This window comes from Gigantopelta aegis, chromosome 6 (genome assembly GCF_016097555.1).
Source record: "Gigantopelta aegis isolate Gae_Host chromosome 6, Gae_host_genome, whole genome shotgun sequence".
NCBI lineage: Eukaryota > Metazoa > Mollusca > Gastropoda > Neomphalida > Peltospiridae > Gigantopelta > Gigantopelta aegis.
Window position 1 is genome coordinate 79,420,348 of NC_054704.1, and position 24,450 is coordinate 79,444,797.

At 37.4% G+C, this 24,450-nt stretch overlaps 1 protein-coding gene across 1 annotated transcript in view; it reads right to left on the reverse strand.

Moving 5' to 3' along the window:
• The window catches only part of LOC121374904 (dystrobrevin beta-like), a 153,821-nt gene that overhangs the window by 91,759 nt on the left and 37,612 nt on the right, over positions 1 to 24,450 (reverse strand). Inside the window, exons 5-11 of the mRNA XM_041502030.1 lie at positions 20,998 to 21,083; positions 19,904 to 20,055; positions 18,993 to 19,101; positions 16,724 to 16,890; positions 10,474 to 10,601; positions 6,017 to 6,118; positions 3,930 to 4,032 (exon numbers count right to left, since the gene is read on the reverse strand). Of these exons, the coding sequence (XP_041357964.1) occupies positions 3,930 to 4,032; positions 6,017 to 6,118; positions 10,474 to 10,601; positions 16,724 to 16,890; positions 18,993 to 19,101; positions 19,904 to 20,055; positions 20,998 to 21,083 (847 nt within the window). The remainder of the gene's footprint in view (positions 1 to 3,929; positions 4,033 to 6,016; positions 6,119 to 10,473; positions 10,602 to 16,723; positions 16,891 to 18,992; positions 19,102 to 19,903; positions 20,056 to 20,997; positions 21,084 to 24,450) is intronic.

Sequence of the window (24,450 nt, forward strand, 5' to 3'; positions counted from 1 at the left end):
ATTTCGAATGTATGGAAATTGATAATCTAAACCAAAAATCTAAGTAAAGTATGATTTCAGTTATCAAAAATGGCTGTAATTGTCAAAAATATACCTTAGTGTTTAAAAACTAGGGCATGTCCCTTTAATAAAATTAGTGTAATGACCATCTTTGAAAATGCATAACACAGAGAAATATCAATAAATTAAAATATACTGTATTAATAAAAATACTCTAATGACCATCTTTGAAAAGTCTGGTCTGTTGCAAGCTGACAAAAGTTACACCAAACAATTAAGAATATGTAATCCTGTAAAAAATATGCTGTGGGAAATATACATATAGTGTCCACAGCATTTTTTAATGGCAATTTTGTGGTTAAATGTGTTTTTCAAATGTGACCTGTAAAAGGGGAGTTTAGCTGGCCAGTATTTAAACACCACCAACCCCCCACACCCCCCCCCCCCCACAAAAAAAAACAACCAACAATGAAATGTAACTGACAATTTACGTTAACCAATTACATATACAAATGTATGTACGTCTTCATTAGTGAACCCTAATATAACAAGATACACTGGATGGCATTTAGAATATAATCACCATTAAAAATAAGCTATCTGCCCTTTCTAATGTAAGTGTTCTGAAACAAATTCAGCATAATCAATGGTAACTTAAATAACTGACGTTAACTTACTTTTTTTTTTTTTATGATGCCACAAAAATAACTTTGCAAAAAAATAATTATTTCATGGTGTTTTTTTTCAAATTTACTTAATTGTTTTGCAGTTCATCAAAAGAAATTTAATTAAAAAGGTGTTGTTGTTTTTTAAACTGCACATTAAAAAAAATGCTGTCGAGAACAGAAAACACTGTGGCAATCTCTATGGCATTGCTGATTGCTATAGCTATTTCTCAAGGTTGCTTTGTCTTAAAATATAGATTAGAAAAAAAAGATGAAAATTATGGTCAGAACAAACAAACAAAAAATCTGGACACTGATGGGGTGGGACGTAGCCCAGTGGTAAAGCACTCACTTGATGCGTGGTCAGTCTCGGATCGATTCCCGTCGGTGGGACCATTGGGCTATTTCTCGTTTCAGCCAGTGCACCACGACTGGTATATCAAAGGCCATGGTATGTGCTATCCTGTCTGTGGGATGATGCATATGAAAGATCCCTTCCTGCTAATCGAAAAGAGTAGCCCATGAAGTGGCGACAGCAGGTTTTTTCCCTCAATATCTGTGTGGTCCTGAACCATATGGCCCACGCCATGTAACCGTCAATAAAATGTGTTGAGTGCGATGTTAAATACACCATTTTCTTCCTTCCAACAGCCGACATGCTCTAGTGGTGTTGTTAAACAAAACAAACTTTTTTCAACCACTGATTTTTTTTTTAAATGTTGGCTTCAATAAATTGTACCTTCGTGGTGTATATGAGCATGATAAAATTATCGCTCCGCTCAATAAATTGTAAACTTGAGGATTTCTTGTTACTTGGAATATACTAACAGTAATATAACACACATAATTATACTCTTGCATACATGTACTATTTTCGAATATATATTGATTTTTGTTACAAAATATAAAAACTTTTAATCAAGTGCTGTCATTTACCACTATGGAAACTGATGGCTTACAAGGCAATGTAAATACATGTAACTTCAAGTTATTTTAAAACTGTTATACATCGCAGGACTGGTAATGTAATGTACCTGACGACGTCAGTCACCAACTTTTGTGTAAGGCGCAAATTTCATTTGTTCATAATATACATAATCTGTAAAGTGCAATCCATAAAAGTCAGTTTCGAGGCAAACAGGCAGAGTAGATTCAGTAACCATAAGCGTGAATGTATGCACGTGTGTGTGCCTATGCATTTTCTTCTGTGTATCCGATTACTGTAATCATTATGGATTAAGGAGAAATGGAATTTTATTTGTGCCTAAGTTTTAAGGGTATCCTTTCTTGAAGGAATGAAGGAAATGTTTTATTTAACAACGTACTCAACACATTTTATTTATGATTATATGGCTTCGGACATATGGTTAAGAACCACACATATATTGAGAGAAGAAACCTGCAAGGGATCTTTTATATGCACCATCCAAAGGACAGTATAGTACATACTACAACCTTTGTTACACCAGTTGTGGAGCACTGGCTGGAACAAGAAATAGCCCAATGGGCCCACCAACGGGGATCGATCCTAGATCGATCGTGCATCAGGCGAGTGCTGTACCACTGAGCTGCGTCCCGCCCCACCTTTCTTGAAGTCAAAACAAAATTTAGGGATTGTGGACCTCATATCACTGACAATCAAGGAAGGGAGGTTTCACTTCTGAAGGTATAGGATTTTGAGAGACATGGGTGACATCAGAATTTTTTATTTTACTTTTTATTTTGACTTACCGGTACCATGTTTATATTCAATCAAGGTTCAAGTATGTTGTTCTGAGCACACACCTCAGGTTTCTGGACTGTCTGTCCAGAACTTTGTTTAATGATTATTTGTTAATGGTTAGTCAATAAGTGGTTTTACACCTCTTCATTGAGTCATTAAACCTCACTACGGGTGGCAGACAGGATACGAACCCAGTACCGTATTTGACCGGAAATAAGCCCAGGGGGCCAAGACAACTCATTGTGAGCTTAGCATGGGGTGGGCTTATTCCCAGACAAGGGGCCAGTTTTGTTGAAAATGTTTTTAATAATAATAATTAAAATAAATAATAATACTTAAATGAACTAGGAAGAAAACAAAAAACGTTCAGTAGCACATCTATTAATTAGTGTTCCATTTGTTATTAATAAATAATAATTGTTTATGAATTAAATTGTGGTTTTTTTTACTAGTATCTAATTATCAGAAACACCTTCTATGTTACAATTACTTACCAGTGCTGTTTATTTACATCCAAAATTTAATGCTGAGAAGACTTAAAACAACAGCAATTAACAACAAACTCAATAGTGTATACACACGTTTCTGACACAGGCAGCCAGCTTACACTACAAAGAATTATCAATCTAAGGTCATTGTTCTTAGCCAATCAGAATAAGGTATTTGCTTAATTAGCATTAACTGCGGACCCAGTGTGGTGGTAAAAATAGACATTGGTTTTTAGTTCATACTTTGGGCTTGGATACTTCAGAGAAATACTGCAGGCATGAAATTGAAAACAATGTTACACACTGTTATTGTTAGACTGCTAAATCTCACTGGTGGTAAAATATTGTGTTACATTTGTGTTTCATTATCTGCAGGAGGGTATGACCTTTTAAATGAACTTTGAGCAAACTTGAAATTTCATGTTATTTATAAGGTGACGAAGTTGGGGGTGGGCTTATTTACGAATGAGGGCCTAATTTCTTAAATGCTATCAAAACGGAGGGGGGCTTATTCAAAGACATGGGCTTATTTCCGGTCAAATACGGTATTTACGAATCTTACATCTAATGGTTTAGGACTATACCACCCATGCTGATTAGAATGATAAAAAAAAGATTTGGGCAAGAAAAAAAGGAGATTCAAACTCTGCAGGTAAGCCGACAGCCATGTTTCAGCAGTGTTTTATCTAGTGGCTTAGCACCTCCCATACCAAAACTGGTGAGAATGAGAAGTAACAGAGATTTGGACACCCCATAAATTAGGTTTAATCTCTGTGATTAAGATGACAGTTATGGTTGGATACGAGGCACAGTGACTAAAGAATGGGAAGAGGTGCAATTTACAAAATGTCCATGGAAATAAAACATGCCATTGAAAAAAAACCTGAATATAGTCCACGGCAAAAATGTGCTGTGAAGAATTTAAAAACTCAACGGAATTCTCCACGGCATTGACGATTGCCATGGGCAATTGCAGGGCTTGTCTGTAAACAATATTCAGAATGTATCCTGGACTTGGGTGTGAAGGGGTTGCAACAGTAAATCTCTACTTACAGCGTTGGTGTTATCAGCAGCCAGCCGGGCGGCATACCTCGCTATCAGTCGATGTTCATCATCAACCGGACACGAATCAGAACTCGAGTTCAGTTTGTTTGGACTGAAAATAACACATTTCTGATGGTAAAATTTAGCTGAAAATACAATATATGTTGCAAACTTTATACTAGATCATGTAGATGTATGTCCTTTTTATGCATACATGTATGTAGTGTTCTGTCAAGATACGTATTTCCACCAGTTAGTGGAAGTAGTTACTGATGATTATAGTCTCTTAAAAAACCAAAATCTTCATAGATTAAATGAATGAAAGTGCAATATTGTTATTTGGTATGTTTTATTCAGGATCTACCTTCAGGTTGGTGGAACAAATATTTCAAGCAGAAATGAAGCTCTTTCCCCAATTGTTTTCTATAAAACTTGTTAAATAGTATCTCATTTAACAACTTTAACCACACATCATATAATGTATAACTTCAAAAGTAGACTAAATAAAATAAAAGTAGACTGTTTTTTTATTTTATTTTAAATGTGCCTAGATGAAATTTATTCAACAAGAAATGATATGTAAAGAAAAATATCTCAAAGATTTAATGTACTTTATTATGCACAGATATCTGGCTTTAAATATAAAACTGGTCCATGACTAATAGCGCTCAAGTCAACTCGCCCAAATAACCACTATTGGAATATCTCACATTTGATTATTATTTCAATGGAAATGAGAAATAAATTGAGAAGAGTTGCTTCCCTTGTTCATTTCTACACCGTGACAGTTAATATGCAATTTCACTAATTCTTGTTCAAATAAAGAGTTACATTTGCTGATACAATTCCCAGACAGTTAACTCTCCACTGGGGATAAAGTAACAATATTGGTAATGGTAAGACAAACACAGGTCAGCTGCTTGATTCTCATGTGAGTTCAAATTGCTATTATCAAAGTGTTTCCTGGGACAAATCGTGTTATTCCACAGTGGAGTGTAGGACCCTTAGGTCCACTATCTGTGAGGATCCATTCTCTGTCTAACACTAAAATTAGCATTTGTCATTTGCTTAAGGATAGATTAAATTGTCAGGAGTGTGCAACAACATAAAAATAGCAAATTGTAACCAAACTCCATACACTCATTCGCAAAGGTTGATATATGCAGTGGAACCTGTCTAAAATGGGACTCTGAACAAAGTGGAATCCTATCAAAACCGGCCAGGTTTGATGGCCCCAAATTTTCTTAATTCTGAAATGTGACCCTCGAAACATTGGATCCTGTCTAAGTAGGATAAAAATTAGGTCCCTAATATGATTCGGTTTAGACAGGTTTCACTGTAAATACTAAATTTTGTATTGAGTATGAAATTTATCATACACAAACATTTACCTTTAAATTGTCTTAAGAACTCCAATGTTCCCCTCCCCACATCAAAAAACAAAATACAATACAAATACCAAATATTCATTTGCAGAAGTTTTGAAGAATCCTATTATAGCATATTCAATAGCTGGGCAAAACATATAACTGTAACTTAAAACTTGTGGTATAACAAGAATTTAAACATATTTTTACAAAGTTGTTTAAAATGGGGATAGGTCAAAGGTGAAATGTGTTCACAGTGCCTCTGTTTCAGTGGAATTCATTTTACACACAGACATATGGAGCAAACACGCCTACTAATATAATTATGTCATCCTTGCTGCATTAAATGATGTATCCAACCTGCAGCATTTGATCAAACATCCCATTGTAGAATCTGATGCTATATGCCTCTGTGGCATTTGATCATTCCATCTATCAGCAATTGATGGTATATTCCCTCTGTAATATTTGATGGCATATACCCATGCAGAATTTGATAACATATGCACACACCCCCACCCCACCCATATGCAGCATGTGACATATGACTTGTTCAACATTTGATAGCATATGCCTCCAGCAGCACTTGATGACATATGCACCCCCTACAGCATTATTTGGCATATGACCTGTTCAACATTTGATAGTATATACCTAATTACTCTACTGCATTTTACGGCTATACCCACTGCAGTTGAGAATATAAAAATTAAGCATAAAATTGCATACCTCCTGGACATGGTGCTGCTTTCTAGGGAAGACACTTCTGCCGTGGAGGTGATGATGGGGTGTTCAGGAAATCCATTGTGTAGAGGAACAGGTGTCGGTGGGCTGGAAATAAACAACACAAGTACAAACGTTTTACCAACAGCCTCCGGACAGTCACAAATCAGGTCATTAGATGCATGTTAACAAAGAATAAATGATATTCATCCACATGAATGAACATGTATACAATAAATGTAAAAAGGATCATAAATAATAACAGCTAGGAAATGGATAACAACTTTTTAAATGTACACCATGAAATATTATTTTAACATGCACATTATGCAGAAGTATTTCCATTTAAAGGAATGCTAAAGCAAGGCTTTTGGACTGGTATGCATATTCAACGATACATAATGCACATTATTGCTTAATATCAACAAGTATAATCGCATAGTTAATTAATAAAACGGTTAAATGTCACGGCTATTATATATAATGGGCGCAGCCATTTTGTACCATCCCAGTGAATACGCTCTCTGGCGAGCTGGTGGTTATGTAATACCTAACGTGTCACGTCAAGAATTAGTGTTCGAACTGAAGAAACAAAACATACCTGATTTTTGCAGATGCATCGCAATGTTCTGTAATAATATCCATCCCAGTAACATAGCATCGTGTATATGTGGTTTATTTTTCAATACAAAATAAACCACCCTTGTCAAAGTGTTGAAATAACTGCATTATGTTTTGTATATAAATTAACCCACGTACTGAAATAATAGTCGGAGTGTTTTCTTGATTAATTGGTCTTTTCTTTCCATGGCCTGTACCTGTGGTTCTTGATTGGCTGGTGTATATTTAGACAGTCCCCAGACACTAAAAAGACGTGCCTCTTTTATTAAGATCACAGGGTATTGTATGATAACCTCAAATCGTAATGGACCTTACCAGCCGTCCTGCTGCTTTATTACTGTAAGTAATTCTGTAAAACCCTTGATTAAGTAGACTTTCCCATCTAAAATCACAAAACTGACCAATAGACCTCTTTCACATTCCACTGTGCATGTGCCCGTTGCAGTGTAACTCGAGGACGCAAACCGCGAACTTACGCGAGATCTCGCAAAAATAGACCTGTGGACAAGTTGGGGGGCATAGACAAAGGGAGGCCACACAATAGGAATGTGAATATGTCCATTATTAATTATTCTATTGGTAGGGAACCCGAAAATTCTGTCGAAATCCAACAAGACTTATTGGAGACATTTGTGAATTATTGCTTATCACGAAATAAAAAATATTTGGTTGTTAACGCCTGACAAACCATCGGTTCGGATTCGTACGCAATAAATATCGGATATGGGCTGAAATAATATTAATGTGTGCGCACGTGTATATATGCAGATATTTATTGTATTTAACATGATTAACACGCAGGATTGAGAGTTCCGCTCAAATGGAAAAAAATAATCGGATTTTACATATAAAAGTCCTTGTCCCCAAATGACCAGGATAACGTAGCAAGAACGTCTGTTTGAGGTTCCAATTGCTAAAGGTTCGATCCTCCTCAGTGGGCCCGTTTTGATTATTTCCCGTCCCAATCAATGACCCATCATAGGACGTTGTGTATGCTATCCTGTTTGTATGAGAAGTATGCCATGTATCATTTATTATAAATACATTGGTACGACTAAAAACAAACGGTTTCTTGTCGTGACTCTGTGACCAGACCATTTTACATACATACCACAACTTAATGCAACTCGTTAGCGTATATTTCGCAACAAAAGATCGTGTATTATTCTCGAGTGTAACCAGCGTCATCTCATTGTTTGGCAAGGGGTTATATATATATATATGTGTGTGTGTATATATAAATCTGGGGGCCCCTCCACCCCCTCCCGTCGGCCTTTGCGTTTGATGAGTTCCGTTTATATGAAATTTTGACACACACACACACACACACACACACCCCCCACTAATCATGCTGGCTACGGACCTGAAGTCATATACATAATTCATAAGTTAGACCAAACATCAAATTAGGATCATATCGGGTTGCATGGGTCTACCACTCTGGAAAAGTTGCTGAACTTATGTTATGTATAATCATGTACGTTATAAAAACGTGTGATACTTGCATACCATATCGATATACTTCTCCCTATGCTTGTAAATGTGTATCAAAGTACTAATGGTATCGTAACGATCTTGACCAATGTTCTCAGGTACAAAATACAAAATAGTAACCAAACACTATTGTACATACAGATATATGTTTACTTCAAACTGATCTTCATGTAAAGAAGAAGATGTCATCTTCTAAATTCTTCAAAACAAACAACACAAAGAGCATGTCAACTTTTATTTCCGCATTTACATGTGACTTCAAACTTTGAGCTATGTTTACTCGGTTTCTGGTGCCATGCTAAGTTGTAGTTTTTCGCGTGTGACGGCTCATATATGTTTTAAAACTTCGTAAATATCAGATATTATTTCAAGTGAAGTTGTATGTATCTGATATAAATGATAGTGAAAATAAAATAATAAATAAAATAAAATAAGATAAATAAATAAGTAAGTAAGTAAATAAATAAATACATAAATAAATATTTTGTGGATAGACATGTAACATTGATTAGTAGTTGTATGACTGTCTTTTTTTAATGAAACGATAAGGGGGAAAATAGAGCTGTGATAAAGGTCTATGTGAGTTAGGGGTTTTGTTGGGGTTTTTAGGGGGAAAGGGAGGCATATTTTATTAAATTTTAAATACTGATACATGTGGAGAACTAAACATCACTGGAAATCCGCGTGAATATTTAACTATAATTCTAATTTATTAAAAGTAGCAAACACATTCCACTAAAGTTAATTTTATTGTATGAATCTTTTAATTTTGCGTTGGTACCCTTGACAGGCGGTTCCAGAGACTTCGTCTAAGTTAATGTTTCACTGCTTTTGGTCTTAAACCATTCCGATGTAAACTTTAGTAGACCGTTTTTCGCAGCCATTTTAACATCTTATATAAAATATGTACGTTAATCGCTAGAGATTCACAGCTCCTACGAAGCTACTCACGACGCTCATGACAACTGTCGATCATTCCCCCCAATTTGTATATAACCTCGATACCGTCCAATTCGGCAAGGGACGGTACTCTTCGCGCACATGCGCAATGGGAATGTGAAAGAGGTCTATTACATAGTCCCCCCCAAAAAGAAAATTATCACTTGGGTATCGTGAGTGGTAATTTTTGCTAAGATGTATTCTACCAATAGGCCTAATAATATGCATTTTTTCTTTGGATTTTTTAAAAGAAAAAATTACTATAACTCCATTTCATTATATTGATGCAAATTGAAATATATTTAGTTAAATAGTTTATTATACTTTCAAGTCATTTGTGTTGTTTTACAAGTCAGGTTGATGAAAGCGAAGCGCTTTGTCGTAAATTAGAACATTTGTTTACACTGTGCATAATAGAGAAATTAGACGGAGCTGATGTTACTTCACCCCAAGCTATACCACCGGACATCACAAAAACAAAAGAAACTGGCTTCCTCCAGTTAGCAGGAATAATAAAAAAAATTATTAAATCTAAAATTATGCGTTTTTCATTTGTTAAAGTGTCAGTATGTGTTGGTGGTCCGGGTATGCATCTTTCCAACACATAAGGCTCTTGTTGGAGTTTAGTCTACCTTTAAGCAAACATTTGAAAGAAAATGAAAAAAACATTTTGACCACACCATTTATATGCCACCTACAACCTTTTTGAGAATAATAAAGTAAATAAAAAACTAAAGAAAGTGCATTGGCAGATCCAGAGAGGAAGGAAATGTTTTATTTAATGATGCACTCAACACATTTTATTTACGGTTATATGGCGTCGGACATATGGTTAAGGACCACACAGATATTAAGAGAGAAAACCTGCTGTCGCCACTTCATGGGCAACTCTTTTCGATTAGCAGCAATGGATCTTTTATATGCACCATCCCACAGACAGGATAGTACATACCACAGCCTTTGTTAAACTAGTTGTGGAGCACTGGTTGGAACTAGAACTAGCCGAATGGGTCCACTGACGGGGATCAAGCGAACGCTTTACCACTGGGCTACATCCTGCCCCGATCCAGAGAGGGGTCACAGGGTCTGATGATCTCACCCTACCCATTTGAAGTGCCCCTTTTTAATGACTTTAAATTCATCATCCAAAACTAAATTGCACTGAAAACACGCCTCGGAACATCTTTATTTAAAACCACCCTTCAGGTCAGGTCAGATCATAGGGCTCTACGTGCACATTCAGAGCAAACTGTTGTAGCGCACGCCAACCACCCTTCAAACTCAAATTGCCCTTTAGAGAATTTTGTGACCCTCGCCTTTATAAAATTCTGGATCCACTCCTGAAGAAAAAAAAGAGAGAGAGAGAGAGAGAGAGAGAGAGAGAGAGAGAGAGAGAAAAGAATACTCACACAATATATGACAGATCTATTGTCTTTTCTGGAGCCTCTGGAAAATGGGGAACTTTTTGGTTTGATCGTGTTGGAGTACACTGGAAAGACTTGCGTATAGAGTGACCAATCTGCTTGGCTTGAGACTTCTGAAAAGAAGAAACCCAAACCATGAAAACATAATAGAATATAGATTTTATTTCCTGTATAAATACTTACAAAAAGTGATCGACACTTAAGTGCTACTTCATGGAACCTTCTTTTTTTGTACACCATAAATAAATTAAAAAATAACACTTTGTCCTAATTCAATCAAATGACCTGATTGAAAACAGTTTATGCAGGCATCGAAATAAGTCGAGAACGGTCGTTCAGGTTACCAGAAGGTTACCACATGTAAAAAAAAGTCGAGAACGGTATTTAGTTTCTGAACGTAAACCAGACAATGCATTCCGGTCTTCTGCGTTTCATATTCTCGTAAGGAATTGCATCGATGTCCGCATGCACTTGTGCAATTGCAAGGAATTATAGTTTATTCCGCGTTTAAGCAGCGTCCACTAGATGAATTTACTTCCGCGTTTAGTTTTCTCGTATGAAATTGCACCGATGTTTGTGCAATTGTAAGCAGTTTCGGCAATCCACGATTAAGCTTCTGTCGCGGGTCAGGTCAGACCGGACCCGCGACAGACATGCTCAAAACATCAGTTGTATATGAGCAAGTTAATACACATCGGTTTCGGTTTCCACGTTTAAGCAGCGCCCACTAGATAAATTTACTTCCGGATTTCATTTCTCGTACCGACGTTCGCGCGTACCGATACAATTTCAGAATTATTATTATCTTTCATTGTTGTATGATAAAAATACGAGAAAATAGAAAACAGAACATTTTTATTTTCATCAATTTATTTATTCATTTGTTCAGTTATTAAATATGAGTCACATACTTGTAAAGAATTATATGTAATACATTAAGAACAGTGATAAGATAAAGAATGAATCATAAATACATGTATACTACAATAATCATCTGGCACACATACAAGGGCGTTAAAAGTAGTAGTAATAGGAATTCAGTTCTAACTTTCATATAGTTGTGGTAACCTATGGGTTACCAGGCTATATTTTGTGGTAACCTGTAAATGGGTTACCAGACACAATGCTTATTTCGATGCCTGTTTATGGCCATTCTTATATAAATTTGTTTTGCTTAACGACATTACTAGAGTACGTTGATTTATTCCTCATCAGCTATTGGATGTCAAACATTTGATAACTTGTTGATACATACAAATGTAGTCTTTAGAGGAAACCTGCTACATTTTTCCATTGGCAACAAGAAACCATTTATATGCACTTTCCAGACAGGACCACACATACCATGGCTTTTGATAGACCAGCTGTGCAATACTGGTTAGGACGTGGAAAAACGTCATTAGAAAACGATTCCACTGAAGAGATTTGATCCTTTAAACCAAGCACCTCAGATGAGTGCTCTACCGACTGAGCCATATCCCACACCTCTCATATACGGGGCGAGACGCAGCCCAGTGGTAAAGCGCTAGCTTGATGCGCAGTCATTTTGGAATCGATCCCTGTCAGTGGGTCCAGCCAGTGCATCACGACTGGTACATCAAAGGCCATGGTATGTGCTATCCTGTCTATGGGATTCCTTGCTGCTAATCGAAAAGAGTAACCCATGAAGTGGCGACAGCGGGTTTTCTCCCTCAATATCTGTGTGGTCCTTAATCATATATCCAACGCCATATAACCATAAATAAAATGTGTTGAGTGTGTCATTAAATAAACCATTTCCTTCCTTTTTTTTTTAAACTGAAGAAGTGAAAACTTTCAGATGGTATTTACAAAATTATTAACTGTGACAAGTGTAACTGCAAGTTTTTTTTGTTTTTTTACATATTGCAAAAAGCTGGTCACTAAAATATTATCTACAATTATATTAATGAAAGAAGCAACAGCCTCAAGTCAATTATTTATTAGTATTGTGAAAATATACCGATGGAATGAAATAATGGAACATATGGAATTGCAGACCACATTTTATTTACTACCAACATAGTAATGTCCTGTCAGTAACAGGAAGGAAATGTTTTATTTAATGACACACCAACTCATTTTATTTAGTTATATGACATTAGACATATGGTTAAGGACCATACAGATATTGAGAGAGAAAACCTGCTGTCGCCACTTCATGAGCTACTCTTTTTGATTAGCAGCAAGGAATCTTTTATATGCACCATCCCACAGACAGGGTAGTACGTACCACAGCCGTTGATATGCCAGTCGTGGTGCACTGGATGGAATGAGAAATAGTCCAATGGGCCCACCAACGGGGATCGACAAGATCAACTTCTGACACTATGGATTGGGGAGTTTATTGCAATCACTATTTGCTGACACTATGGATGGTTGCAGTCACTATTTGCTGACACTATGGACTGAGGGGTTTGATGCAGTCACTATTTGCTGACACTATGGATTGAGGGTTTTGTAGTCAGTCACTATTTGCTGACATTATGGATTGAGGGTTTTGTAGTCAGTCACTATTTGCTGACACTATGGACTGAGGGGTTTGTAGTCGGTCACTATTTGCTGACACTATGGATTAAGGGGTTTGTAGTATGTCACTATTTGCTGACACTATGGATTGAGGGATTTGTAGTCAGTCACTATTTGCTGGACTATGGATTGAGGGTTTTGTAGTCAGTCACTATTTGCTGACACTATGGAATGAGGGATTTGTAGTCGTTCACTATTTGCTGACACTATGGATTGAGGGTTTTGTAGTCGGTCACTATTTGCTGACACTATGGACTGAGGGGTTTGTAGTCGGTCACTATTTGCTGGCACTATGGACTGAGGGGTTTGTAGTCCGTCACTATTTGCTGACACTATGGACTGAGGGGTTTGTAGTCAGTCACTATTTGCTGACACTATGGATTGAGGTGTTTGTAGTCAGTCACTATTTGCTGACACTATGGACTGAGGGGTTTGATGCAGTCACTATTTGCTGACACTATGGACTGAGGGTCTTGGTTGCAGTCACTATTTGCTGACACTATGGATTGAGGGTTTTGGTTGCAGTCACTATTTGCTGACACTATGGACTGAGGGTTTTGGAGTAGTCACTATATGCTGACACTATGGACTGAGGGTTTTGATGCAGTCACTATTTGCTGACACTATGGATTAAGGGGTTTGTAGTCAGTCTCTATTTGCTGACACTATGGACTGAGGGTTTTGATGCAGCCACTATTTGCTGACACTATGGACTGAGGGTTTCGATGCAGTCACTATTTGCTGACACTATGGACTGAGGGTTTTGGTTGCAGTCACTATTTGCTGACACTATGGATTGAGGGTTTTGATGCAGTCACTATTTGATGACACTATGGACTGAGGGTTTTGATGCAGCCACTATTTGATGACACTATCAACTGAGGGTTTTGATGCAGCCACTATTTGATGACACTATGGACTGAGGGTTTTGATGCAGCCACTATTTGATGACACTATGGACTGAGGGTTTTGATGCAGCCACTATTTGATGACACTATCGACTGAGGGTTTTGATGCAGCCACTATTTGATGACACTATGGACTGAGGGTTTTGATGCAGCCACTATTTGATGACACTATGGACTGAGGGTTTTGATGCAGCCACTATTTGATGACACTATCGACTGAGGGTTTTGATGCAGCCACTATTTGATGACACTATGGACTGAGGGTTTTGATGCAGTCACTATTTGCTGACACTATGGATTGAGGGTTTCGATGCAGTCACTATTTGCTGACACTATGGACTGAGGGTTTCGATGCAGTCACTATTTGCTGACACTATGGACTGAGGGTTTCGATGCAGTCACTATTTGCTGACACTATGGACTGAGGGTTTTGGTTGCAGTCACTATTTGCTGACACTATGGACTGAGGGTTTTGATGCAGCCACTATTTGATGACACCATCGACTGAGGGTTTTGGTTGCAGTCACTATTTGCTGACACTATGGACTGAGGGTTTTGGTTGCAGTCACTATATGCTGACACTGTGGACTGAGGGTTTTGATGCAGTCACTATTTGCTGACACTATGGATTGAGGGTTTTGATGCAGTCACTATTTGCTGACACTATGGACTGAGGGTTTTGGAGTAGTCACTATATGCTGACACTATGGACTGAGGGTTTTGATGCAGTCACTATTTGCTGACACTATGGATTAAGGGGTTTGTAGTCAGTCACTATTTGCTGACACTATGGACTGAGGGTTTTGATGCAGTCACTATTTGCTGACACTATGGACTGAGGGTTTTGGAGTAGTCACTATATGGTATTTGCTGACACTATGGACTGAGGGTTTTTGATGCAGTCACTATTTGCTGACACTATGGACTGAGGGTTTGATGCAGTCACTATTTGCTGACACTATGGACTGAGGGTTTTGATGCAGTCACTATTTGCTGACACTATGGACTGAGGGTTTTGATGCAGTCACTATTTGCTGACACTATGGATTGAGGGTTTCGATGCAGTCACTATTTGCTGACACTATGGACTGAGGGTTTTGGTTGCAGTCACTATTTGATGACACTATGGATTGAGGGTTTTGATGCAGTCACTATTTGATGACACTATGGACTGAGGGTTTTGATGCAGCCACTATTTGATGACACTATGGACTGAGGGTTTTGATGCAGCCACTATTTGATGACACTATGGACTGAGGGTTTTGATGCAGCCACTATTTGATGACACTATCGACTGAGGGTTTTGATGCAGTCACTATTTGATGACACTATGGACTGAGGGTTTCGATGCAGTCACTATTTGCTGACACTATGGACTGAGGGTTTTGATGCAGTCACTATTTGCTGACACTATGGACTGAGGGTTTTGATGCAGTCACTATTTGCTGACACTATGGACTGAGGGTTTTGATGCAGTCACTATTTGCTGACACTATGGATTGAGGGTTTTGATGCAGTCACTATTTGATGACACTATGGACTGAGGGTTTTGATGCAGCCACTATTTGATGACACTATGGACTGAGGGTTTTGATGCAGCCACTATTTGATGACACTATCGACTGAGGGTTTTGATGCAGCCACTATTTGATGACACTATGGACTGAGGGTTTTGATGCAGCCACTATTTGATGACACTATGGACTGAGGGTTTTGGAGTAGCCACTATTTGCTGACACTATGGACTGAGGGTTTTGATGCAGCCACTATTTGCTGACACTATGGACTGAGGGTTTTGGAGTAGTCACTATTTGCTGACACTATGGACTGAGGATTTTGGAGTAGTCACTATTTGCTGACACTATGGACTGAGGGTTTTGGAGTAGCCACTATTTGCTGACACTATGGACTGAGGGTTTTGGAGTAGTCACTATTTGCTGACTCTATGGACTGAGGGTTTTGGAGTAGCCACTATTTGCTGACACTATGGACTGAGGGTTTTGGAGTAGCTACTATTTGCTGACACTATGGACTGAGGGTTTTGGAGTAGCTACTATTTGCTGACACTAAGGACTGAGGGTTTTGATGCAGCCACTATTTGCTGACACTATGGACTGAGGGTTTTGGAGTAGCCACTATTTGCTGACACTATGGACTGAGGGTTTTGTAGTAGCTACTATTTGCTGACACTATGGACTGAGGGTTTTGGAGTAGTCACTATTTGCTGACACTATGGACTGAGGGTTTTGGAGTAGTCACTATTTGCTGACACTATGGACTGAGGGTTTTGGAGTAGCCACTATTTGCTGACACTATGGACTGAGGGTTTTGATGCAGCCACTATTTGCTGACACTATGGACTGAGGGTTTTGCTGCAGCCACTATTTGATGACACTATGGACTGAGGGTTTTGGTGCAGCCACTATTTGCTGACACTATGGACTGAGGGTTTTGATGCAGCCACTATTTGATGACACTATGGACTGAGGGTTTTGGTGCAGCCACTATTTGATGACACTATGGACTGAGGGTTTTGGTGCAGCCACTATTTGATGACACTATGAACTGAGGGTTTTGCTGCAGCCACTATTTGATGACACTATGGACTGAGGGTTTTGATGCAGCCACTATTTGCTGACACTATGGACTGAGGGTTTTGGAGTAGCCACTATTTGTTCTTACTGTTACTGTTTGTGTTATCCCTTTTTTTCCCATCAGTATATGAAAAAATTATAATTTGCTTCACATCTGTAAAAACAAAAAAAATCAGTGCTACTCACATAAGATGCGTGTTCCTTCATTTCATGGTCGATGTGGTGGTTGCCTGATGTCCGACCGCGCCAGAAGCAGTCCTGACACAGGTTGTAGTTGAAACAACGCTGACACTTGTAGCGGAACCCAGTGAACGACTGACGGTGACAGCCTTCACACAGCACCGGGTGCAACACTGAAATGTAAAATAATAATAATGGTCGATCAGATAGTGCAACACTAGAATGTTAGGAAAATAGAAATAACAATGCAATATATCAAATATTATGAATATAAAATAAGCTACTTATTTCACAATGTGTTTCAATGATTACCAGTTTTCTGCCAGAGGGTAAAATGGGTATGGCACCATCATACCCATTTTTTTTTTTTTGCAATTGTTTTTTTTAAGTTAACATTTTGACAAAATTAATGACTCATTACTGTATTATTTTCTTAACCCGAACCCTAAACGTAACCCATATTTTCCATACCCTCTATTGACTGTAGTTGCATTCAATTCCATAGCACATACCCAAACATTTAGTTACATATATAATACATAAATTAATGATAGAAGTGAATGTTCCAGAATGTTTTTAAACTACATGTATTACAAAATAACTCTCTAACAACAATAGTCATCTTTATCGATTAAGTAAGATGTAATTGATAATTATTACAAATAGCTATCAATTTCAAGAAGTAATGTAAATTACAGTGACAGCAAATAACTCTCTAATAACTGCAGTTACTCTGATCAATTATGTAAGAATGTTATTTAACATTCATTATGGAGAGTCACTTGTAATCTCTGCTTCCTTCAATTAAAAACATAAACTAAATGATTAGAGAAACTTTAACGAAATGTAAAATCACTGGAAGGCCTGAACTGCTATTAAGTTAACTTTCTTGTCATGCAGTAATTGTGCTGGAAAGTCAACTAGCATTCAGACTGGTATTTCACTAAATTTTCAGTATAAGGGAAATAACTCTTCATCGTTTCTTAAAAATGTTAAAATCTTCTGTTTAGATTCCCCATTTGAACAGTAAAGTATAATAAACATTAGAGAACAGAACAGATCTTTATTTCATTCAAGACCACCAGTCAGTGGTTTCTATGAACCAAAGTCACCCCAAAAACAACCACAAGGAAAGTCAATACTCAGTTTTGTTTGCTAAAATTGGTATGTCATCAAACCTCTCTATTCTGGTTTGTTATGTTCTTAACCTTAACATACCTGCTCTTTCTCAATCAGTTTAACTTTTTTAACAGTCAATATGGTAATATCCATAACGAACAATGTACCCCAGCTCACAGTTTATAAACAAGACACATCAGCTTCTGTGGTTTAGAGGTTAAGCTATCAGACTTAAGGCTGGCTCACATCCTGGTACAGACTCCCACCCTGAGTGTTATAATGGCTCAGTGCGAATGTATACGTCCACTACACTGACTTATTAATCCAATATCCTGGACAGACAGTCCTAATGGCTGAGGCATGTGCCCAGGATGGTGTGCTTATACCGTAACTGCATGTAAGTACAAGTTAAAATTAATAGAATTAACGAAGTTTGTTTAACGACACCATTAGAGCACATTGATTTATTAATCATCGGCTATTGGATGTCAAACAGTTGGTCATTTTGACATATAGTCTCAGAGAGGAAATCTGCTACATTTTTTCCATTAGTAACAAGGAATCTTTTATATGCACCATCCCATAGACAGGATAGCACATACCACAGCCTTTGAAATACCAGTCGTGGTGCACTGGCTGGAACAAGAAATAGCCATGATCCCAACCTGACCATGCATCAAGTGAGCACTTTACCACTGGGATATGTCCTGCCCCATAGAATTAACAAAGACACCACGAAAATGGCATCAACCACCCAATTACCCTTTAGTCAAATACTGCATTAAATACCTGAATTGGAGCACTTTGTTTCCGTTACGTTGACTATTCCTTCCAATAAGATACAAATGTATATATAGAGATAGTATATATCACAGAAATTTATTATACCAACACTTCTGATAAAGTTTTTCTTAGAGAATATGTTTGGTTTCAGAGAATTCTTGTGGATTGCTTTCAAATATTTAGGCTTGGATTCCAACATACATGCTTTAAATTAGATCTGATACCACTACACTCACAGATATGGGTTTTTTTCACAGAGTGTAATTTTCAATAAAAAATTGGGGAGTGGGTTTGCACAGGCAGGTGGTATAGTTTATACAGACATAACTAATGAGTATAAAATATCAATGCAGTAGTAGTACACAGGTCTCACCATTTTCAACGTGAGCCATTCTGACGAGGACTGGAAGCCACATCAGACACTGAGGTCCAGGATCACACATGAGTACATTGAGGAAGTCATTCACATTGATACGACAGTTCTGAAACGGTTAATACAGAAGCAATGTTAAGTCTGTAGGCATTATACCACACACACACACTACAGCTTGTTGTTTACTGCAATTCAATCATCCATGACAAAATGACATCGCCACATATTTTAAGGAGAGTCTGCATTTATGCATCTTTATTTCCATGTTAAAATTGTACTAAAATGTTATTTTATACAATCATTGTTTAAAACTGATTTCGTGTGAAAATTAACAAAACAAAATGCTTTCATAATATTGAGAAATGTATGGACATGGTCAATAATTTCACCGAGAACATAAAAGTTTTTGTAGTTTTTTTGGGTTTTTTAAAAATAGTTTATTGCCCCAGAATGTGCTATGTTAAGGCCCAGGACATCAACTTGATAATAACTGATAACTCATTTATCTGTATTTGAAGAGTTTATTTCCAAAATGTGATGCAATCATTTACGTCATTTCGAAAAAACTAGGTTTTTGCTGCAACATTATGTACTGTATATCACACAAAGCACAGTTTTAAGTTCCTATTCAATGGGAATAGATTGCATTTTGACAGAAGCTTTATTGTTGTATTGCTGACTTGTACTAACATTAGAATACCTTCAAAGTTAACGCCTAACATCTGAATACCTTCAAAGTTAACGCCTAACATCTGAATACCTTCAAAGTTAACTCCTAACATCAGAATACCGTCAAAGTTAACTCCTAACATCATAATACCATCACTATTAACTCCAAAATTGGAAATTGGCATATACTGAATTTTGGAAATTAACTTTTCATTTGTTTACACAGAGAAAATTGAACAAACCGGGTCAAAGCAGCTTCGTGCGGCCGTTTCATTGTAACCGAATGAAGGTCCTTCGAAGACAGCAGTGGGCAGCATCAGAAGATCATGGAGGTATTCTTCAAACCGAGACCAGATCAAGTAACCACTAGAGTCCGACAACTGTGTAAAGATATCTGTGGGAAGAAAAGCAAATCGTGTGCATTCAAAACTCTGTTCTACTGCAGGGAACATATTTGAAGATGCAAGGACATGATTGCTAATATGTTTTTTGTTATCAAATCTCACACTATCCTACCTGGTGGAGTGATAATAATGTATTCTCATCTGCATAGATTATTACATGAGCATAAAGGCCATATGAAATTTAAGGAACAAGTTTCTGAAATTCTAAATGAGTTCAATATTTAAATTTTTTAAAACCATTATTTGTTCCAGTCCCTCAAATACAAACACAGCCCATATAGAGGGGTGTAAATGAATTGTTCAATACAGTATAATATAGAATTAGACAAAGTTAAAATTCTTAAACTAGCTTAAGTTTATTTTCAATGAACCGTTCCAAAAGCACCAAATTACTTCATGAAAACTGCAAATCTTTACTGTTTTGGACTTAAGCCTACAGGACATTCACAATTCCATAGCACCACAAGTGCCCCCACCCTTCTCCCACCTACCCCAAACCCTTTCCTGTTCTGGATGAAAGGAGCTGGCCCAAGTCAACACCTGCACCCATGATAGGTGTACGCTACAACAGCTTGTTCTGAATGCGCACCTTAAGTCCTATGACCTGACCTAGCATATAGACAAAGTGAATGCTAATTTCTCGCACTACTTCGCCTGGTGGAGTGATAATAATAAGTATAAAGGCCATGTGAAATTTATGGAACAAGTTTCCGAAAGTCTATCTTTTCTAACTCTCTAAAAACAAAACTGACCAGAACTTTACTAAAGTAGATCTTTGTTTGATGTTTGTGTAATGCTTGCTTTACCGTTATGCCAGTTTGGTGTTTCAAGGAGTTACGCATGCAGTCAAACCTAATATGTCACGTAACTGCTTAACCTCATGGTTGTAAAGGCAAAAATTAGTTAATCTCCTAACAGATTTAATTACTTACACCTGAGTTTATCCATAAGCTTTCCGGCACACAGGTGGGACAGACATACTTTTATAGTAAATGTTCGCAGTCTCCCTGTATTTCTACTGCAATAAATAGAAGAAAACAACAGTCATAGATTACAAAAATCTCATAGGAAATATATTCAATTATTTATAACACTAAGAGATAAATCATTATTTTTTAAATTAAAAACACATTCATGATGATTATTGAGTAAAATATTCATGTTTCTTTTTTTTTTATGTACTGAAGATATTGAAACAAGCACTTTGCAGGTTACCACAAAATATGGGCCTGGTCATGGCACACATATTTCCATTATTATTCCTATAAAATTCCTTTACAAACACATATACTTTCGGGGCGAGATTTAGCTCAGCCGGTTGAGTATTCGCTCGCAGTGCTTGCATTGCAGGATCGAACCACAACTGGTCACGGCTGTGGAATGTGCTTTTCTCTCAGTGGGAAAGTACATATAAAAGATACCTTGCTGTATTAGGAAAAATGTAGCGGGTTTCCTCTGATGATTACGAGTTAGAATTACCAAATGTTTGACATCCAGTAGCCGATGATTAATTAATCAATGTGCTCTAGTGGTGTCGTTAAAAAGAAAAAACTGTTTTACTTTCATACAGCTGGCTTATTGTACTGCCTATTTAAATAATACAATTTATCAACATTTATTAAGTGGTGATTTTGTTTGATGAGATTTTGTAGAGAAAAACAGTACTATACTGTTCTTGACTTGCTTGGCATTTGGTAATTCCCTGGTAACGTGAAACACCATCAGGGTTCATACACCTTAGAAACAAAAAAATTCCAGACCATTTCCAGATTTTTTCCAAGACAAAATAGTTTTTTTTTCAAGACTGAGAGTAAATACATCTCCCCATATTTTCGGAAAATTTGACAAAATGGACAAACTTTTTGTCATATGCATTACTTAATCGCGTACTTCAAATCTTCAGTAAATGTTGACAATTTTTATATCAAAGGCCATGGTATGTGCTATCCTGTCTGTGGGATGGTGCATATAAAAGATCCCTAGCTACTAATGAAAAAATGTAGCAGGTTTTCTCTCTAATGTCAAAATTACCAAATGTTTGACATCCAGTAACCGATTAATAAATCAATGTGGTGTCATTAAACAAAACAAACTTTAACTTTTGTTCTTTATTGTATATATTTATTCGGATACACTACCTATAATGAAATAAACTGCTTAAGGTTTACTGCATGTGATTTTTTTTATTGTTTGACAGCCTCATTTTTATATCATTCAAGACACTAACATTTTCATATTTTCAAAGCATAAAGCAACTTCATATTATTTTTTAAACACTACTTCTGAAATACATGAATTTACAATAGTTAAGTATACATGTAAGGCGTTCATTATACACGTGTATTCCAAAGCGGGAGGCTGCTTATTAAAAGTAGATAATACATTAAAGTAAAAGTAAAGTTTGTTTTTTATTTAACGACGCCACTAGAGCACATTGATTTATTATCTTATCATCGGCTATTGGACGTCAAACATATGGTCATTCTGACACTGTTTTTTAGAGGAAACCTGCTGTCACCACATAGGCAACTCTTTTATGACAGGCAGCAAGGGATCTTTTATTTGCGCTTCCCACAGGCAGGATAGCACAAACCATGGCCTTTGTTGAACCAGTTATGGATCACTGGTCGGTGCGAATAGTTTACACCAACCCATTGAGCCTTGCGGAGCACTCACTCAGGGTTTGGAGTTGGTATCTGGATTAAAAATCCCATGCCTCGACTGGGATCCAAACCCAGTACCTACCAGCATGTAGACCGATGGCCTAACCACGATGCCACCGAGGCCGGTATAACACATTAAGCCTATTCTTAAATGGTTCCATTAAATCTGTGATGTAATATTCTAAAAATGTAGTCGAATGCTGAAGTTAAAACGGCCACTGAAATTTGCCCTTTGCCAACTCATTTCGTTTCACACAAATTGTATTGATTTAATACTTAAACAAAATGTGTCATGACAATTGTAGCACAAACTTCGCCAAGTTCTCTCACATGTATGCACGCATTTTAGTCAGGGAAACTGGGGGGGGGGGGGGGGCTACTTCCTTTAATCTACATTTAGATTAAAGAATAAATACTGAAACATTACTTTTCTACATCACTAACACATAACACTTTGATTTACGACATGATATTTTCTACAAAAACATTGCTAAGAAGAAAAGAAAGGAAATTGATTTCTCTATTGTTTGAACGTGGACCAGTACAAATGTACAGCTCAGTTTATAATTTGAGTATCTCATCCAGTGATTAGTTAAAGCACTCATTAGTGATAGAGAATTTTATTATCAGATTACATAATAACAGCATGTCTGTTGGATAGCACACAAAATACCAGGATGTCTGTATCATCTGCCTTCATTCAATGAGAAGGGGCAAAATGTAGCCCAGTGGTAAAGTGCTCGCTTAATGCACAGTCAGTTTGGGATTGATCCCCGTCAGTGGGCCCATTGGGCTATTTCTCGCTCCAGCCAGTGCACCACGACTGGTACATCAAAGGCCGTGATATGTGCTATCCTGTCTATAGGATGGTGCATATAAAAGATCCCTTGCTGTTAACTGAAAAGAGTAGCCCATGAAGTGGCGACAGCGTGTTTCCTCCCTCAATATCTGTATGGTCCTTAACCATATGTCTGATGCCATATAACCGTAAATAAAATGTGTTGAGTGCGTCGTTAAATAAAACATTTCCTTCATTCAACGAGAGAGGGCCATAGCCCAATGGTCAAGCGCTCGCCTGATGCTCAGTCAGTCTAGTGGGTCCACTGGGCTATTTCACGTTCCAGCTAGTTCTCAAAACCTGGTGTAACAAAGGCTGTGGTGTGTACTATCCTGTCTGTGGGATGGTGCATATAAAAGATCTGTTGCTGCTAGTCATAAAATAACAGCCCATAGAGTGGTTGGAGTTAGTTTCTTCTCACATTATCTGTGAGGTCCTTAATAATATGTCTGATGCCATACATGTATAACCACAAATAAAATGTAAGGCAAGCATTTTTAAATAAGGGGGGCAGGATTTAGCTCAGTCGGTTGAGCACTCGCCTCGGGTGCTTGCATCATAGGATCGAACCACCTCGGTGGATCCATTCAAATGACTGGGGTTTTTTCTCGTTCCAAACAGTGCACCACAACTGATCAAAGGCCGTGGTATAATCTTTCCTGTCTGTGGGAAAGTGCATATAAAAATCCCTTGTGGAAAAATGTAGCCAGTTTCCTCTAATGTGCTCTAGTGGTGTCATTAAATAAAACAAACTTTTTTAAAAATAAAACATTTCTTTCTCTCTTTCAGAAGAGTTACATCAGATTTTCAGTTTGTTATATGTATTTAACTGACCATTATAGTTTGTATGTCACCAAATCTGCAACAATCAAATCCCCACAACT